Genomic DNA, 19,881 nt, shown 5'->3' on the forward strand with positions numbered 1-19,881 from the left:
GAGTCGTGATATTCTTACTCGAAAACTTTCACTTGATTGATGTGACAAGTCCATAGATCTTTTTCTTCGAGATATACAAGGAAAAAATATATATGGTTCTATGCACTTGCCACATCGACAAAGTACAAATCGAGTGAAAATTATTGAGTCAGATTATCCTTAGTCTTGTTTATATCGACTTATTCTTCCCTCTTTTCAAAATATACTAGAGTTTGTCTATTGTAATAGGCAGTGACATCCTCTTTGAGATTAAGGGGATAGTAGAGAAAATAGAATAAAGTTGGAGGGGGTATCCTTTGAATGGGAGGTAAAAAAAAAAGATAACAAAATTGGAAGGGCATTCTTGAAAAGAAGAAAGAACGAGGTAAAATAATAAAGTTACAAGTTTTTCTCAAGATTCATAGATCAAATCCCAAACTCCTCTTTGTGTGAAAGATAAGGAAATGGGATCTATTGTTGCATTTTATCATATAGATTCTTTATCTTTTTTCAATTATTAATTCACACAAACCTTATAACGTGATTTTCAAAGATTGCAATGGTATTTTTCTTCTTTTTCTTTATAACAAAATTTCGGTGTCAATGACATATAAATGAGATGTTACTTCTTTACCACCCATGAACCCCAATCACATGATACCATGCCCTAAAGGGTCCTACAGAGATATATATATATATATATATATACCATCCTGACTCCCAACAACATGGAGAGAACAACTATTTCTCCTCAGTGATATCAAACGATGAATACTGATCTGAGAAGCTAGCTTTCCCCAAGTGCACCCTTAATTTGAACCTTAATTGTTCTGAAAATGGAATATTGTAAATTTCGCATCAGATAGATAAGTTTAATGGGTTCTTCCTGCAATTTAATGGTTATAATGCATTACTCATCGCTTTGAGATTCGTATTGTTTATGCAACTGCGCATGTACACACATGACAAGTAATTTCCACTATCTAACCCATAGAATTATTGAACTGGGCGAATAAGGGAGAAATGTATCTCCCAAGATGTGATGGATCAAGGACCCATTATCATTGGTCTTCTTGATTTTCATAAGAATTGATATAAAGACCCATTAATCATATCCGATAATTGAGAGTTTGATTCTCAAATTGAGTATTTTGACCCCCAAAGTGATGCATACTTCAACAAAACATCATACTATAACGATTTGGAGAAGTTGTGACTCAGACTTTACTTGTCCTATACTTAAAAACTAGAGACTGATTAGCACTATAATCAAATTTACTTGGCTGTGGCACATGTGGAAAAAAAACAGTATGAAACTTTTCCTCCAAAATTTGGCTAACCACACATGTCTTGGATTCTTTAATTTATCATGCACTATAAGGAAAATATCAATCTTTTTTTTCTCTTTTTTAGATAATCAGGTTTTCCTATAGACAACCGACTGGTCCCTATTTGGGTTTTGCCCAATCCATAGGCCATGGTCTTTTCCAATGACTGGTCTTAAGGCATATGCAACTCCCACACATCACACACACCAAGTAAGTGAGAGTGCGAATTAATGCTCATATTGGGTATCAAACTCACAACATACATTAATCAAGAAAAAATACACTAGAAGTTTTACGCAATAAAAATCTACCCTACGAGTTGTTTCTAATCACGATTAGAGAATTTGTTCACAATGAGCATGTAAGAAGAAGAAAAAGCTGAATTTAAATACTTATTAAATTTACTTGAAAAGAATCAAATAGGTATATATAATATCCAATCATAATCATAATCAAAATCGACACAGCCCAACTTTCAACTATGACCTACAAGTGAATTACCACATAGGGGTAGGACTTTAGAGATCATTTGATGGATTCCACTAAGATTTCCCTACACAAGAAAAATGTTCTTCTCAAACTCACATCTTCCATGCATATAATCTCTAATTTTCTTCCAATTCAATCTCGTTAAAGTTCTCATAAGTACTTACTCCATCTTGGATTCTATAATTAATTTCTTTTTGATTAACTTGTTTTCTACTTTATTAAAGATCTTTGTGTGTCGGCAGACTCAAGTTAAACAGATTCAGACCTTGTAACAAACAGCTGTTCTAGAGGGGCCCCAACGCCTCCCCCACAAGGAGTTTCTCGCTAAAGGTTTCGTCTTCAACCCCCAAAACTGTTTCTCCTGAATCGATATATTGGTGATATTGGTACAATATTAATATTGAAAATCGGTTTAAACTTTAAATCATTAGTAACCCCTTTATAATTACTATTTGACGGTGATCTTTATTATATATAACTCATGTGCTGCACATGCTTTTCAAGGGGTCACTCTCACCTTGTCTATGTTTTATTTTTTCCCCCTTTTTTTCTCTCTGTTTTTCCTTTAGGACTATGATACTGAAGATACCAATTTACCATGACTATACTCCAATTTTATGATAAATTGACTACATGTGGTCCCTCTTTTATAAAAGCACACAAATAAATTTATTAATTTTAAAGATTGGACAACACTGGCCTCAACCACATTTGAGGCTCTTCATCAAATAGAGGATTGAGATACGATGATTTCCCAAGAAATGTATTTATAAAAAATAAAAATAAAAAGTATATTACTCCCTTCAAAATAAGAGCTGTTCTCTAAGAAAAATGTATTTTTCCTCTTATCTTTATTGTCTATTTTAGGGGTGTTGATGGGTCAGTTCCTGTTCAGTTCTTAAGGAATTTAGAACTGCAACCACTATATTTATTTTGATTTTGATTCTTGTCAGTTCCGTGGTTTGGTTTCAAAATAAATGGATCTAGAACTGTTAAAAAACACAGGTACCCATCGATTCTGATTCTCAAGAATCAGATGAGAAAAAAAATATTTCAAATCATTATTAAAAAAAATTAACATATTGACTACAAATTTATTAATTTAATAATAATTTGTTATATTAAAGATACAAAGTAATGATTTTTTTCAAAAATAAAAAATTTATCTTAATTAAAAGTAGTAAATTTTTAGAAGATACCGCGCATTTTAAGCTCCAATCGATAATTTATATTAAAAAATGAAGAAATTTACATTACATACATTAATTTTGTTATAAGAGAACACCTTAAATCATCTATAGCATGGAAAAAAATGACAAAATAAATTGGTTTCAAATACCCCGCGGGTATCCATTGGATAGAACCTAACAGTTTCAGTTTCTATTGATTCGATTCTATTTTAGACCCAGATCCAATCGATTCCACTAAAAAGGGAATTAGAATCGAGGTTTTCGATTCCGATTTGATTAAATGGGTACCCATTGACACCCCTAGTCTATTTGATGTAAGGTTGAGATTAAAAAAAAGGTCATTAAAGATTATGTAACCACACCAATTATTTAAGATTGGAAAATCCCTCCAAATTTTAGTGAAAATTTAGGATACCCATGTTTTCTAATTAATGACATAATTCCTTGATTTCAATCTTCCAAAGAAATTAACATAAAATGATTGAAGTTCCCCCACTTCAATATTACCACACACAAAAAAAACCCAATAACGTTCATTTTCATCCAAAATTCATCATCTTCAACGTTCACGATAAAATTTTGTACCCTCATCTTCAAAGTAAAGATCTTAGCGCCTTCAACCATTAAAGAATATGATAGGATTTTGAGAGAGGTTGAAGTCAATACATTTTGGGGTGAAAATTAGGGGATTTTGCCACCTGAATGAAGATGATGAGTTGAAGACAAGTTCCGAGAAGTTTAATAGGTTAAAAGATTAATAATAATTAACTATCATAGAGGTTGGTGTGCTAATTGTATTTTTTTTTCCTCTCCCTAAAAAGTTAAGAAGGAACCATTTTTAGTGACAAATAGTTATAATATATTGGTGTGTCATAATATTACAATTTTTTTGTTTTTCTTTTCTGTTTTGAATATGGAATATCTTCTTGTTGTATGCACAAACATGTAAAATTGATGGAAAGATAAATAAACAAATAAAATGTCTAGAGATGAATAAGAGCTTAAATTTGAAGTTTTGTTTTGCACATTGTTGGTATTGATGTATGTGGCTTATATTAAGTGGAACATGTATATAAAGAATATAGGCAGATGTGGGCGTGAAGTTGGAGTGGAAAGAGGAAAAAGGGAGTTTTGCGTTTCTCACTCTGAACAGAACGAAGCAAACGACAGTATCTGTTAAAAATATATATTTGCCAAGAATAAATTTTGTAGGTTGGGGGTGCGGGGGCAACGTCCCCACAGTATGGTACAAGGGCATTATTATAATTTTCTAATATTTATTGTACAACTAGGGTTTATTATAAATTCTTATGATGTTACCCTAATTTGACATATAGTGAAAATTCAATTTTTCGTTTTTGTAGATGTAGGCACATCATCGAACCACATTAAATCTGTATGTTTATTTTTTACTTTTTTCTTGTTTTTATTTTTTATATTATCCATCAAGATTGTCGCACATAACACAATAATTGGGCTTTTTTTTTCTCAATCGATAAACCTATTTTTAATGAATTCAATAACTTAATGCTGGTGGAATTTGAATTCAAGTCTTCAATATCAATCATCACTCAAAGCCTTCTCCAATTAGACTAGTTGACACCTCGTCGTTGGGCTTTTTAATTTGGGTATGAGTAATGATTAAATGACTCTCCCACATGGCATACTCAATTGACTCCCATGATGTGACATGTATCAGAATCATAGATTTGTATTCTTTAAGATACATAACTTGCATTTCTTTCTTTGGGAGTACAAATCTATAATTCTAGCACATGTCACGGCAAAAGAGTCGATTGAGTATGTCATGAGGGGAAGTCATTTTATCATAACTCCTTGGATTTATCTTGGGAAATTGTTAAAATTAATCCACCTGAAATGCAAGATTAAATTAACACTATTGTGCATGGTTAAAGGAGTCCAACTTTGAAGTTGTCAGCCCGCTTCAAATTTTCGAGGAACCGTCGCTGTTACACGACACGTGGTATTTTGTATTTATTTTAGCCCTACATTTCTGTCAAAATTTTCAATACCTTTCAGAAAAGCCACGTGTAATTCAAAGGAGAGGGTTTCTTTGGAAATTTGAAGTGGAGATTCCGAAATTCGAATGTGGAACATCAATGGTCAATAATAATTTACAAAGAAGAAACTTCTCTTAATTAATTAATATCGTGAGATGATGAATTGTCGAGAAATTCTCCAAAAAAAAAGGACAATATTACAGCCCTTTGTCAGAGGAAAATATAACAAGGGTAAAAAGAAAATTAAATTCAAATACTCTATGGTTTGGTCCCCCATCAATCCCAGAAAGAATAAAACAGGCTGTATTAGAGCTGTGAACACAACATCCCACCTCTTCTTTCTTCTTTTCTCTTTCTAATACAACAACTCTTGCTTTCTCTCATCTCTTCTTGTTTCAGATTCAGACAAAATGAGCTCCATCTTTGAGAATTTTCAGAAGAAAAGTTTCTTCCCTTCCATGCCCACTAAGGAATCCCTCCCAATCTCTCAAACAAACTCAAAAGAACAAGGTCTGCGTCAAAGACTCTCGGCTCTCTCTCATAGAATTCAACCCATCTCTACTCCTGCTACTTCATGGGTCTTTCGCAGATCCAAATCTATGCCTTCCATGGGAGAATTTGGAGGTGGTTCTGTAAGAAAGTGGTGGGACTGGGGATGGGCTTGGATCTTATCAAGAAAGCCCACATTTGCTAGAGATCTTGAGATGAATGAAGAAGAATCAGCTATGATTGGGTGTCACAACAAAGGGAGTTGGAAACATGTTTTGTATAAGGTGAAAGCAGAGCTCAAAAGGCTTGTTGGTTCCAACCATGTTGGTGCATCACCACCTGTGTTTAGGTACGACTCCTACAGCTATTCTAAGAACTTTGATGATGGAAATACTCACAACTGTGAAGGTTAAGCATTAAAGATTGGTTGGGTGTGTTAAGGTTAAGAACTTTTAAGATTAGGGGTTTTGTGTTGTTTTTTCTTTTTCTTTTTTTTAATATTTGTTGAATGGAGATCATTGGGTTGTTGTACCTTGTAATTAGAAGCTAAGTAAGCTACAAATGTGTTGGTTTAAAATGTATCAAATATTGTTGAAAATACATTGTTTGCTGATGATGATGGACTTTTGAGCTACGATGCAGCCCAGAAAATGTGATACAGATCACGAAGTGAAGAGGACGGTTGGATCTGATGGCTCAAATTGTTAGCACGCTAGATAATTCAATTCTACCAGCAAATATTTATATTTATATTTTTTTGTTTATTTATTATTTGGGACCTTTGAACATCAATAATATTTCGTTTATTAGTTCTTCTTTTTGTATGTTTGTTTAATACTTATTAAGGTATGAACAATTCTTTCTTCTTCAAAATGGTCTACAAATCAAACATTTTTCATCGTGAGAAATGAACATGATTGGAATATGACTACTTTCGTCTTTAAGGAAAATTGATTTAACTCTGTAAAATTAGATAGAATACAAGTCGAATGTTTGATTTTTTGCACCTGAGTGAGATTCATCAAACCATTGGCCTACACAACTAACACTTGGCCCATATGTATGGTACCATTTTCTTTTTTTTTTTTTTCTGACCCACTTCTACTTAAAAAACTGTCTTACATGAATCACCGACAAACACAGTCGACATAAAATGGGAGGAAAAAAAGAATAAGCCAAAAGAAGATAGTTGCTATTAACACCCCAACTTTTACTTACTACACTCCAATTTCTTAAATTATTTATCTCCCCCCCAATTAAAGATTAAAACATACTTTTCAAACATTACAAATTTTTTACTCAACTTATAATCTCAACATTACACACAAAAAAACAAAAAAATTCAGTAGTTGTTTAACATTATAATTAGGCTCATATAAAATCCTAAACCTAAGAAATAAAAATCTAGTAAAAAATAAATAAATGAGAGAATTTACATTGGCAACCCAACTTTTACTTATTCTCAATCATTCATTTATTTTCTTTAATTTTAATTGAGGTGTAATTAGTAAAAGTTGGGTGTCAATTGCAATTCTCTAAAAATACAAGGACAATGACTGCAAAGACCTCTGCTTTTAAAAATATGTACAAAAAATTCTCCTCTAAAAATGTATTTATTCTTAGTACTCACTTTATCAAATATTAGTCTAAGAAGGATATTTTAAATTTAAAAAAAAAAAATCATAATCACATTTTCAAGACATAAGAGGGGTCACCTCTTGGTCAAACCATGATTCCTTTGAACTTTGTAAAGTTGTTAAAAGGGATTTTCAGGTTTTTTTTTTTTTTTAAAGATTCTTTAAAAGATATTTAATAGGCTAATATTTTACTAAGTAGGATCTTAAATGTACCTTTTACTAGGGGAGTAATATTCTCAAAAAAGAGTCCTTTGGCAATCATTGTCCCGTTAAGCATGGGTTGTTATAGACTTATTAAAAGCATTGCCGCGTTTATGGATGAACACCCGCGCGTTTATGGGATCTGGAAAGGGAAGGATCACATGCATCCATGTGGGGTTCACGATTCACACAAAATAAAATTAGAGTTGTACATAAGAGTAGTAAGTGGGGCACACTTTCTTGAGAATGAATCAAAGCTCTCTTCATCCGCCAATACACAGTGGGTTCCATCAAACAGATGTACAAGGTCAAAAGTCAACATAATCAAACTATGATTCTAACCATTCAACAAGATATATGGAGATGTTCTATGTATCCTGGATGTCTCCGAAGAGACTATTTAGATGTAGATCGTGATCATCCAAGTAAGTTGTGATTGGGATGAATCTTGATATTGGGTTTGTTTTAAGAACAAATAGGTACAGGTCTTCCACTTCTCAATCCAAATGAACACTACTTTATTCGAACCTGTTCGGCTGCAAAATATAAAAATGGTTAGACCAGGTAGCAATTTGCCTGTATTAACTAAGACAATCGTTCCACAAAGCAAACATAGAAGCTCAAATCTACACATTATTCAAATTATGTGGGAAAAAACTCATGCCTGAAATTCCAAGGCTCCATGAGAGCCATCTGATAGAGATCCGCACATTCAGAACATATGCCTTTCCAAGCGGTTCAAAGCTACTGTATCCAACAGTGAAAGAAAAATAAGTTCATGGTGGGATGTACAACTCTTATACACTACAAAAGACTAATTATAGACCTATCTCTCTACCATTATCATATAATGGGATGCCTGTTTTGGATTGGCTACACTACTAGATTTAGAAATTTGTAACCATTAAACCAAAACCATTAACAATAAATATCCCACAAAGTTATCAATCATCCAAAAGGTGACAGTTAGGACTTCCTAACAGGTGCACTTATTAGAAAATGGACTGCCCAAGAGACATCACATTGATAAGATGGTCCAACAGACCACTTTCAGATAGAGATATTCTATAAAACCAGTGTTGAATATATGAATCAAACTCTTATTTGTTCTATTCAAGGACATGGAACCAAAAAAAAATATTGACAACTATAAAATGGAACAAAAATAAAATTTACCATTTGGGTTAAGTCATTTGAATCAGATAAAGAGGAAATCAATGCAAAAGTGGACTTTCAAATGTTAATGCCTTCCCGAGTTTTGTGTAAGCAAGCATGTCCTCTACATAGATATAATTTAGATCGAGACAGTGAGTATGAAAGATTCAAGCAGTTAATATAACCCAATTAGTTATCATGGGAAAAAAAAATAGTGCCTGATTAGGCTCAACAAACTAAATACAAAGCATAACTTGGTTCTGCCAAGGTTACTGGTTCTAAGTTCCTCTTTTTGACACAATTCAAACTGACTGGCCTGCTGGAATCAAGTGGTGAAGCAACCTATTTTTAGTGGGTCCATCGATCTTTTGTGCCCTAACATCCTGATCATCAACTTTAACCTTCAAAGCAGAGTACAATTTAACTTTGTAAAAGTTTTTGTGCATATCCAACTTTTATAGAATGAGAATAAATAATACATCTTGAACCCCAATTTCACAAAATTCAATGTTTCTGCACTACCAACAATTGATTCCCAAGACCAAAAAAAAAAAAAAATTGATTCCCAATCACTTCGTTGATTATCATACCAACAATTAGTAGAGGATGAGGAACACAACTATGTGTGAGCATCAAATTGTCTGGTAGGGCCTTGGGGATTAATGAATATTATTGAACACTTACAAGATCTGCATGCTTTGAAATATGAGATATATACTCTCTTACAACAGCTAATGAGGACACCAACTCAATGCCTTATACAGTGTAACTAGGTCATGAACATGGCCTTTGGTATAACAATTTGCCACTATTTTTCGCAAACTTCAACTTTACTAAGCAAACATTATGAGAATGGTTTTTTTTTTATGATATAAGTTTTATAAGAATGATTTTATTTAGTACATAATTCAGTGTCTCGTTTGGTAAATTGAGTTTCCGAGTTTATAACCAATTCAATCAAAAAAATTCATTTTGGTCGACCTGTAACCATGAAAATTAAAATTTAAAAAAATCGGAATATGGGATATCAAATCCATGTAAAATTGAACAAAACCCTTGTTCCCAAATCAATTCTCCCCAGAATCAGACTAAAACCCTCAACATAAACCTAAGTTCTGGTAAGAAATCGAACCTGGAAAGAGAATATCTACACTGTCTACTTGGTTTTTCCATCCTTCTTATTAGGATCCTGTTGGGGAGAGTAAATCGAAGCAGCGAACATGGCAGCTGGAAGAACAACGAACCTTACCACTATTGCGAGTTTCGACACCAACGGCTCTCCTCTCAAAAACCCCATTACCATTCTCTCTCTCGAGTCTCGACTGATGTTTCAGAAGCAGGGGAACTCGACTTGGCTTATATTAGAGAGATTCTGACACACCAACATGCATCAGTCAATTTCACACTGGTTAGTTGTAAATAAAAGTTGGTGTGCCAGTAGAATCTCTCTTGTATTAGGGTGAAGCTCCCTTTCGTGGGCTGAATATGGCGAAATTCCGATTCCGGTACATTCTTCATTTTAATCCACAAAACATGTTTTTCTACTGACTTCGTCACTTTTATAATCAAGGATTTCGTCACTTCTATGATCAACAAATTTGCTGATAAAATACCAGCATTTTTATCATATAAATGATCTCGTTAGTAATTTATCAGTGAATTCGCTGATTATAAAAGTAAAATCACTCCAAAAATGTGTTTTGAGAATTAAAATAAAAAGTGCATCAGAACGGGCATTTTGACATAAGTTGTGCACGATTTGATAAATATCTCCTTATATAATATGGTGGCATTGTATCACGGAAAAAATAGGTGTGATATTGACACCCAATTTTTTTTTTTTTTTTCTGTTCACCCTATTTTCCAATAAAAATGAAATTACTCATCACACCCACTTAAAAAAATATTAATTTTTTGTTGGATAGGAAACTATTGAAAGTTTAAATTGCATCTCGTTAATATCCTTCTGAATCCATCTAAACGGACTCGATAGGAACTTATGGATAAACAAATTTGGTATTGACTTAATGATAAACAAATTTGGTACCGACTTAATGATTGAAGCTTTGATTTTTTTTTATTTTTTTATTTTTTTATTTTGGCTATTGAGATTTTCTAACCACTACATTACTTCACCATTTGCTGATCTATTTTGCAAATTCTAAGAGTATTTCTTCTTGTACCATCAAACCCTAGTTGAAACGCTACTAAAAAGTTAAGCAGATTCTAAGAAGAAAAAAACGGGAATGAGAAAGAGATACAAATGAGAGAGAAGAATTATTATTTGAGGAAATCAAGATTCCGCAGAGAAGTACAGGATTTATTCCAGACACCATTGCCCACGGTGAGGATGGTGTTGTACAATTTGTCTCCATTAACTCATTCAATGAACTAGTGTGGCTCATTGTATGTGAAAGATTATTTAACATCCTTTACACAACAAAATCACTATGATTTGGTGATCTCAAGCAGTTTAATTTGAGCATCTTTTATAACATCTCAAGCAGTCTGCCACGCGGTATTGCAGTGACCCAGGACCATGAGATCAATAACGTCGAACGACTTATTTATAAAGATGCTTGTTATATATTTTTGGGATTTTCCTGTCATTCATAGAATCGATTTCACAAGAATTAATAGCGAGATGGGAAGAAGTAGCAAACAAGACTTGAAACTTCTAATAAATAACAGAAAACACTGGCATGTATATATAGGAGTTATACTAATCTGGAAATACTTCAAAATTATTAGGCCACAAAGAGGCATCGCTACTAATCAAAATTCTCAACCACATAATCTCCAATAATTGCCAGAAGCTTCATCGCTCTTCCCCAAGGTTCATCCTTAAAAGGCTTCACCACCAATTCTTCTCTTCTGGCCTTGCCATACAAATCTGCCATGATCACATGTTAGAACACAATCAAATTAGACCAAGGTTATGGAGTCTGTTGCAAGAGCTTAAAACTTTCTTTTCTAGCAGACGACAATCATTCATTCATTCAAGGGAGAGAGAGAGAGTGCTAATGGGGACCATTCACCATGCATTCCCAACTGTTCAAAAGAATGCACTAGACTGAATTCTCGAGTTCATTCTAATATTGACCTAGATGATCTATGTCAGATCCACTTAAAGGACCCTTATGCTTGACACATGTACAGTACAATTTGGTCAGAGGCGTTTGAACATGTGGAATTCCCAACCTATGAAAGCTTCCAACAAAAAATAAAGCTCCTTCATGGGAAAACAAACAAGCAATTGTAAACTTTTTATGACACGATAATGTGCCTCTGCAAGAAGGAAATATAAATTAACTGTTACGTGGAACACAAGGATAGACTGTCAACATAACCAGTAGGAACTTATCCTTCTAATCAGTCTGGCCAAGGAGATCCCCAAGGACAAAAACAACTCGATAAGATGATAATGCGTCATCTACGAGGTCCATTTGGGCCATCAGAAAAATAAGACAAACATTACAGAAGTCGTCCCTGGCACAGAATAGATGAAAAGTTCCAAAAAGGTAATTTCTCTTCATCATCTCCATTTACTAGGTGGGACCACCCAGTAAGTGTGCTAGACGTAGTTGTACATGATAAGTAAACTGTTCTTAGAGCCTTGTCAGTGTGTAACATACATTTTATCTTGTTTGATAGGATTGAAGTATTTACCACAATAAAGTCGCTTATTTATTATGGCAAAGCTAGATAGACAATTCTGTCATTTTTTTTATTTATGGTAGTCATAATTATGTAAACTAAAGGTATGATAGTAACTCATTAAAAAATAATAGCAATAAAGGAATAATAGTATTTTTCCCCTTTTAACTTCAAATATCTAGCTACCACACATTTCTCTTGGAGGGTAATAGAGAACATTATCAATTGTCACACTTACTCGGATAATTACAGGAAAACAGAAGATTCTGAAGAATACCTCTGTACACGTGTGCATGATCAGAAGTTAATGAGCTCCTGGTGCATCTCTCATGCTCATATTCAGACTGTTTCGCATGGTTCGTCTTCCAACTCCCATATTACCCTTTGTCATCATAGCAACAAACTCGCCATAGTCAATACGTCCATCCTGAAACAGAAATACCCAGAAGCAAATTCAAGGTTAATCCAAGCCATAAAATAAAACCAAATAACAAATAATGAAAGCTTGTATAAGACTATGAACAGTTGCATGCACAACCTCCCTCTGCCTAAGTTATTCCATATACACGGTTCAATTGAAAGGAAATTGGGACACACACCATTTGATGCCTCCCATGTAAAATAACTTTTAGTCCAAATTTGTAATGATACAAAATTTGTCTGGCTAGCTCACCAAAATTTTCAACCTTCGAAAGAATTGGATACACTGTATGTCAAGTTGTGTATGAAGAAATAACATATGCGGCACATGTAGAATGGTGGATCGCAACCCTCTGCACTTGCACCAGATGCACAGTACAGGTAGGTCGGCTAGGAAAATGTTAAAAAAGAAAATAGTCTAATTATTTGAATGCTCAAAGTAAATGAATTTACCATAATCACATAAAATTCAGATAGTAGTCAGAACCTATGTCACAAAGGCAAACCTACTAAATTTTATGTGAGACAACACGGGCAGACATGATTCAAACTATTCACAAGTTGCCTGTTCCTAAGAAATTACAAAGAGATCCTACAACTTAAACTGATGCAGTATCCTGTAATCATGATTAGTGAGCCAAACAACAGAAATTTGGTAAATATTGACAATCGCTTCTGAAGATTAGGGTACTTTTCATTCATAAGGCAAAAGAAATAAGGACCTTTTTAGGACATAAAAGAGTAAATAGTAATTTCCTGAAACGGGGAAGGTCAAAACATTTATTCTTACATTATCTTGATCAACTTCTTTGATAATATCTTCAAGGAGTACATCGGTCATATTATGCTCCGAACAAGCTTGTTGCAGTTCATCAACAGTAATATAACCACTTCCGTCCTTGTCAAAGTATGAAAAAGCAGCAACGAGATGTTCCTCACGTTCCAGCTTGTTCAGATGAACTGTCGCAGCAATAAATTCACCATAATCAATGGTCCCACTGTTGTCGACATCTGCCTGAGAAAAGATTAAGCTTGCTCAATTACACAGAACACATGAAATTCATATTCTAGGCACAATAAGCACATAAATCCAGGATGGTCCCATATTAAAATGTTGGAAATTATGTGACATAACATAGAAGGAGAAGAAAAGAGACATAAATAACATTTCTATCAGCCTAAGTTTGCAACCCTAGTAACTAGAAAACTGACATGTTGACATGTCCATATAGTTTATTCCATGTGTAGAAAAACATACTTCTAAACCTTTAAATACCAAGTTCATATGAAATTTATAATATAATAAAGAAATGTTATTTAAACAAGATGATCAGTATTAAAAAAAAAATCATATAATCAATTTACACATAATAGCTGGAAGTAAAATATTACAATAGATTAACATTTACTTAAAAAAAAAAAAATTGTGTTGGTGTGTATCCAACACTTGGATACAAAAAAGTGTAACAAGATATTCTTTGTAGTGCAGGTCTATCATTAAATATCAACCATCAAAGCATAAAAATGTATTGCAGGAGCAAATACTTACTGCATCCATAAGATCACGGATCTCCGACTCCTTCAAAGTAGAGCCATATCTTCTCAAACCAGCTTTTAGTTCATCAAATGTGATTGCACCACTGTTGTCAGTATCCATTGCTGTAAACATCTCTCTTAAACCTGCAATCTCCTCCTCTGACAGGCTTTCGGCTATTACCTGATAACGGATAACACAAAACTCAGAAATCCAGGGCTTGGCTACTGATGGAATACAATACTTCATAATATACTACCAAACTGCGGCAAAACTGCAATAGAGCTTCACTCTTAGCTTGAATCACAGTTTCAAAATGAGTAGAGGAAAGCAAAATGCAAGCTGAAGAACATCAACAGACAAGTATTAAGTTATCATTTGTTTCCCCACTATTTTGCTTCTTTAGTCATGTAAAGAGGAATGTCATAGAAGCTACTTCAATAGGGCAAGAAAAGGAAAGGCATCAAAACTACAATATAGGACTCCAAAAATGAGATTTCAGATTGAGATAAAGCTTCAATGTTAAGTAGGTAGGAGGATGGCTCATGTTGACTTCCCATCGAGATCCAAGTATTCCACTTTTGCATGGCGCTAGTTCACATGAATGACAGACAGTAATCAATCACTAGGAAACATTGATTCTCTTTTTTTTTCTGATTGTTAAAAGAGCTTTTAGAGAAACTGTTTCCGACTGAACAGAATCAGAGATAAGTTTCCCAAACAAGAACACGTTGTATTCAAAGAATGATTAATTGGATCTAAATCAATATATATCTATGGTTCATTATGACATACATATAAAAAGTTACTCACCCGTAAAGCCATCTTCTTCAACTTATTCATTGCAGAGAACTGTTTAAGGCGAGAAAGGACTGCTGGATCCAGTGCACGATCAGGAGCAACTCCATTTTCACATATCCAAGGATGGCCTGAATTTTATAAAGCCAACACAGTATATCTTAGAGATGGTAATAGAACTTCAAGCAAGCATTTTAACCAGACCTAATAACACTCATTACTCAGATCAAATTTAGAATTTATGCACATTACTCAGGTCAAATTCAGTATCTTTAAGGCATAAAAATCACAATAACTCGCAACTACGCATAGCTGGGGCTTATGATTGCTTCAAACTGAGCTCCAACAATCCAACAATTTAGTAAGATAAAGTTCAGATTGTACATGGAACATCCTGGAAACAACTGTTGCTCAACAAAATTGTCATCTCTAAACAGTTTAGTATGTCCTTCATAAATACCACATCGTGGTATATATGAAGATCATGTGGACATAAATATTATAGCAAATAGACACCATAAGATAGTATTGGAATCATCACCCACGGATTACATCTTACAACCATGTTATGTTTTTATGTGACAGAAACAGTGGGTCAGTAGATCTGCATCTGAACAACTGATCCAGTATGTTTAATGAATAGGATGATAATTAATTTTTTTCTTCCGTATATTTAGTGAAAATAAGGCATTGATTGATCAAAATTTAATAGAACACAATGAGGGAAACATGAAATTATCAGGGAGCTTTCATTCATCCACGTAATTGTTAGCAACTTTCTTCAACTTATTCATAAATAATAAATAAAGAATACTGAATTGAACTATCAATTTGGGAGGGATGACTAATTACTAAAGGGGGCTGACATACATAATACTTCATGAGCAGTCAAGCGTTCTGAAGGTAGAGAACAGAGCATCTTCTTGATAAGATCCTTGGCACTGTCAGAGATTAAAGGCCATGGATCTGACTCAAAGTCAAGGACTCCCTTCAACACCGCATCGAATATCCCCTGCTGCGTTTCTGAACTCAAAACAAATATTTTTTTTAGAATAGCAATCCCATTGAATCAAAATTATTTGTAAAGCACTGGAAACCAACATCAAATGTACCTGCCCAAAAAGGCGGCACGCCACTCAGCAATATATATAGTATAACCCCAGCTGTCCATACATCCGCTTCTGGACCATAATGCTTGCAAAGTACCTCAGGAGCAACATAATATGGGCTTCCAACCACATCAGTGAAAATCTGGCCTGAAGTAGCAAGCAACAAATACAGTTAAACGACTTTAACATAAACTTTGTGAGATGTTAGCCACTTAAAGACCACACGATGAGAAAAAGGAAGAATTTTTTTTATATACCTGGTTTGAAGAAAACTGAGAGACCGAAATCAATGGCTTTGAGAGAGAAATCATCGTCCTTATTAACCAGCAAGAAGTTCTCTGGCTTCAAATCCCTATGCATAACTCCAAGCGAATGACAGGTCTCAACCACACCCACAACAATCCTCGTCAACTCAGCCGCTTTCCTCTCACTATAATGCCCCCTCTGAATGATCCGATCGAACAATTCACCCCCAGCGCACAACTCCATCACGATATGCACATATAATGAATCTTCATAGGCACCTTTGATCTTCACTATGTAATTGTGACCCGAGAGATGGTGCATTATCTGTATTTCCCTCCTAACATCCTCAACATCTTCTTTAGCAATTAACTTCCTCTTCGAGATAGATTTACATGCATACTCATTGGAAGTCGCAATCTCCGTGCACAAATAAGTTGTGCCGAACTGCCCTTGCCCTAATTTACGACCAAATGTGTAAAGATCACGAATGTTCGCAGTCCTGTGACCAAGAACATAATAAGTCTGGTTATCAATCCCTCGTCTCATGGTGTTTTCCTTTCCGTTTGGGCTCACAACAGATAAATTATGATCTTTTTTGGGGTTCTCCTTGGCGAATTCCTCGGCAATGAGTTGCTGGGAATTCAAGCTGGTTGGGGAATGATTGGAATTTGAACGCTCAGAAGTATTACGCCTAGAGATCGATTGATCTACGGGCTCGCTGTAGCCCTGTAAATATTTGCTTCCGAAAGATCCACGGCATGTATTGCCCATGAAACAAAGACAAAACCCCGTACACTACAGTCTTTTCCTCATTCAAGGAAATCTCTCATAAATCAAAACTGATAACAAGCAGAGAAACAATAAAACTTAATTCAGAATTTCAGATCAAAACCAAGAAATATATCTAAAATTACACAAACAGGAAAACAACATGAAAAAGGTATGTAACCAAGAACTAGATACCCTATTTTTTCGGATCAAAACCATGAAAAGCCATCCAAATCGAGTTTCAATCGATCAGTCAAAAATAAGTTTAAGTTTGGCTAAGAATATGACACTAGATACCCTATTTTCTGAACAAACCCATGAAATTCCACCAATCGATCAGTCAAATTAATTTTAAGTTTTGATAAAAACTAAAGCTGGAACCTTTTGGGGAAAAGGTAATCAATGGTTCAATCCAAGGATTTATCACAATCAAATCAAAAAAAAAACTTACAGATGAACAGATCGAGAATTTGACTAGCAGAGAGAAGAGATTACCAGCTGAAATAGGAAGATTGGACTTGAAGGCTGCCAAGGTTGAATACGATCTTTCATGGCTGTTTCGCGATCACGTTTGATGACTATAAAAGATTTCGAAGAAAATTCATTTTATATTATCTTTTGTTTTTATTTTGTTTTATATTATTGTTGGTAGTGCAAAGAGAGAGAAAGAGAGAGAGAGAAAGTGCTGACCAGCTTGTAAGTACGCGGTTTCTAATATTGTAATTTTAATTACTTAAAAAAAAATTATATATATATATATATATTAGAAAGAAAACTTTAGCGGAAGAGGGACTTTGGGAGAGGGAAGCGAATGTTTTTGTTTTGAGAAAAAAAAAAAAACGAAAGGAATGAGAGAGAGCAGATTTCGGTGGAAAATAGGCAAATGAGATTTGAATTTTTACGGATAAATTAGGGGGAAGAAATTGTCTATATGTAGACCCAAATTTAGCGGAAACCTATCAATAATAGTATTTAATCATCAGGATTTTATCTATATTCAGAGTACTTACCCACGGTTTGAAAATCAGGTATCTCATCTAGCCCAAGATACCGACTTTACTCATTTGAGCCAAAAAAAAAATATATATATATATATATATATCAAAGAATTAATTATTGAGTCATGATAATACAATTCCGCAGGTGGCATACTCAAATGACTCCATGAAGTGACAACTTCGAATACCATAGATCTGAATGCCTCGAGATACACAATTGCACTTTTCATTAAAAAGTGTATCCCGAGACATATATATAGATCTATGGTTTTTGAACTTGTCCATGTCATGGAGTCATTGGAGTATGCCACCTGGTGAGTCATATTATCAAGATAATTTATTATTTTATATAAAATAACAAATCGAAAATATGGTTGACTTGGCTAAGATTTCATAAACTCCACCAATGAAAATGTCTTGAATAAGTCATCTTCGATCTTGGACACGTCAATGTGATGGACGATCTCATCTAGTTGCCTTAAAGAATAGGATGATTCAGAGGACGAGGACAAGATTTAAAATCAGGATTCATATGACTATCAGAGGAAATTTTTGTAGTGAATTATGTAGGGTCAGGGAGTGCAATCATAGGGATTAGACCACATTCCAAGTGAGATGTGGAAACCCTGCGTTATATAAAAATAATGATTTTTATAATATTCAAAAATATTATATGTACTTTCAATTAGAACTAATGATAAAATGACTCCTTAGAACATATGTGGTTTGTACGCAGTTGATGTGAAAAGTGCACAGAAACATAGATCTTTTTTCCTTATGTACCCGAAGAAAACAATCTATGATTATGTACACTTGCCATGCCAATTCCGTACAGATCGAGTACATTCTTTTGAGTCAAATTATCACAACTCTTTAATTAATTACCTTCTATGTGATATGATAAGTTTAATGTGGCTTTTTGTAACAAAACTAATGCATTTGTTTTGGATGATGTAGACATACCCCTCCAAGTTTTAGTGAATATTTAAAATACCCCTTGTGTTTTCAAACTAGTACACCACTCTTGACTAGAGTCTTTTGTCAGACACTAGAAAAAAAAAATGATGAAATGACAATATCTTCAACCTTTGCCAAAAATCCTTAACCATATCCCCCCCCCCCCCCCCCCCCCCGCCCAAAAAAAAACAAAAAAAAACTATTATCTTCAACTCTACCATTTTTTAGGTGAGTTTTTTTTAATATTCATTAACCTATAATTTTCAAGCTCTTCAACCTTTTGTGAAAATCTTTGGATTATCTTCGGAAAGTATCCCTTATCCACTACAAAATTCCAATCCAATTCCTGAGGTTGGAAGATTGAAGGAATTAAAATATTTAAATTAAAGGGAGTTGTTATCATTTTCTTTGAAAGATTATAAGTAATTGTTGGCAAACTATCACAACAAGGGCTCATACCCATAGCTCAATTGGTTTGACACATTGCAAACCAACTTTGAGGTCGTGGGTTCAAGTCTAACTTACCCATAAAATAAAATAAAAACCTATTACAATATCGAGCTCAAGACTTTCTCAAGGGTCAAGTCGTTGATAGATGATGAACGTAAAGAACTTGATTTGAGATAGTTTAAGGTTTTAGTGGAGTAGGTTTTGTTCAATGATAATTTAAAGCATGACAAAGACATATATGGTGGGTCAGGTGTAGTGTTTGAGGAAGACGATGCATGTAGGCTAAAAATGACGATTTTTACAAGGTGGGAACAGTAGTTGACAGTTGTGGTTGTTGTAAGTATTTAAGGAATTCTACAATGGCTTCCTAGGTCAATTAAAACAATTAATAATCGAATTCCATGTGCTCACAATAGGTAGAGGCAAGTCTGAGTCAGTTGCCTTGATTTAAATAA

At 34.1% G+C, this 19,881-nt stretch overlaps 2 protein-coding genes and 1 long non-coding RNA gene across 3 annotated transcripts; 1 reads left to right on the top strand and 2 right to left on the bottom strand.

Moving 5' to 3' along the window:
• Positions 1-5,268: 5,268 nt before the first annotated feature.
• Positions 5,269-6,316, top strand: LOC147408531 (uncharacterized). The gene has a single exon (XM_086419212.1). It carries the CDS (start codon positions 5,418-5,420, stop codon positions 5,907-5,909), a length of 492 nt encoding a protein of 163 aa, XP_086275338.1. The 5' UTR covers positions 5,269-5,417; the 3' UTR covers positions 5,910-6,316.
• Positions 6,317-7,518: 1,202 nt separating this feature from the next.
• On the bottom strand, positions 7,519-9,615 carry LOC147408532 (uncharacterized). Its single transcript, XR_015170842.1, has 3 exons — positions 8,511-9,615; positions 7,999-8,081; positions 7,519-7,870 (listed from the first exon to the last, which is right to left on the bottom strand). It is a non-coding gene; the product is annotated as an uncharacterized LOC147408532 (long non-coding RNA).
• A 1,529-nt stretch (positions 9,616-11,144) lies between these two features.
• LOC147408533 (calcium-dependent protein kinase 26-like) lies at positions 11,145-17,685 on the bottom strand. Its single transcript, XM_086419235.1, has 9 exons — positions 17,517-17,685; positions 16,265-17,092; positions 16,011-16,154; positions 15,769-15,921; positions 14,914-15,029; positions 14,116-14,283; positions 13,357-13,581; positions 12,424-12,573; positions 11,145-11,382 (listed from the first exon to the last, which is right to left on the bottom strand). The coding sequence occupies exons 2-8, from the start codon at positions 17,022-17,024 to the stop codon at positions 12,451-12,453; spliced, it is 1,689 nt and encodes a 562-aa protein (XP_086275361.1). The 5' UTR covers positions 17,025-17,092; positions 17,517-17,685; the 3' UTR covers positions 11,145-11,382; positions 12,424-12,450.
• Between the last annotated feature and the right edge of the window lie 2,196 nt (positions 17,686-19,881).

The sequence above is a fragment of the Akebia trifoliata genome, chromosome 2, assembly GCF_017979445.1.
Source record: "Akebia trifoliata isolate Shusen 1 chromosome 2, ASM1797944v1, whole genome shotgun sequence".
Classification (NCBI taxonomy): domain Eukaryota; kingdom Viridiplantae; phylum Streptophyta; class Magnoliopsida; order Ranunculales; family Lardizabalaceae; genus Akebia; species Akebia trifoliata.

Bases quoted from the DNA above. Each gene is read 5' to 3' on its own strand.
- LOC147408531 (XM_086419212.1), top strand. From the start codon at position 5,418: ATGAGCTCCATCTTTGAGAATTTTCAGAAGAAAAGTTTCTTCCCTTCC.
- LOC147408533 (XM_086419235.1), bottom strand. From the start codon at position 17,024: ATGGGCAATACATGCCGTGGATCTTTCGGAAGCAAATATTTACAGGGC. The intron at 15,922-16,010 runs GTACATTTGATG...TTTTGAGTTCAG, and splicing joins CGTGCCGCCTTTTTGGGCAG to AAACGCAGCAGGGGATATTC. The intron at 14,284-14,913 runs GTGAGTAACTTT...ATCCGTTATCAG, and splicing joins TGAAGAAGATGGCTTTACGG to GTAATAGCCGAAAGCCTGTC.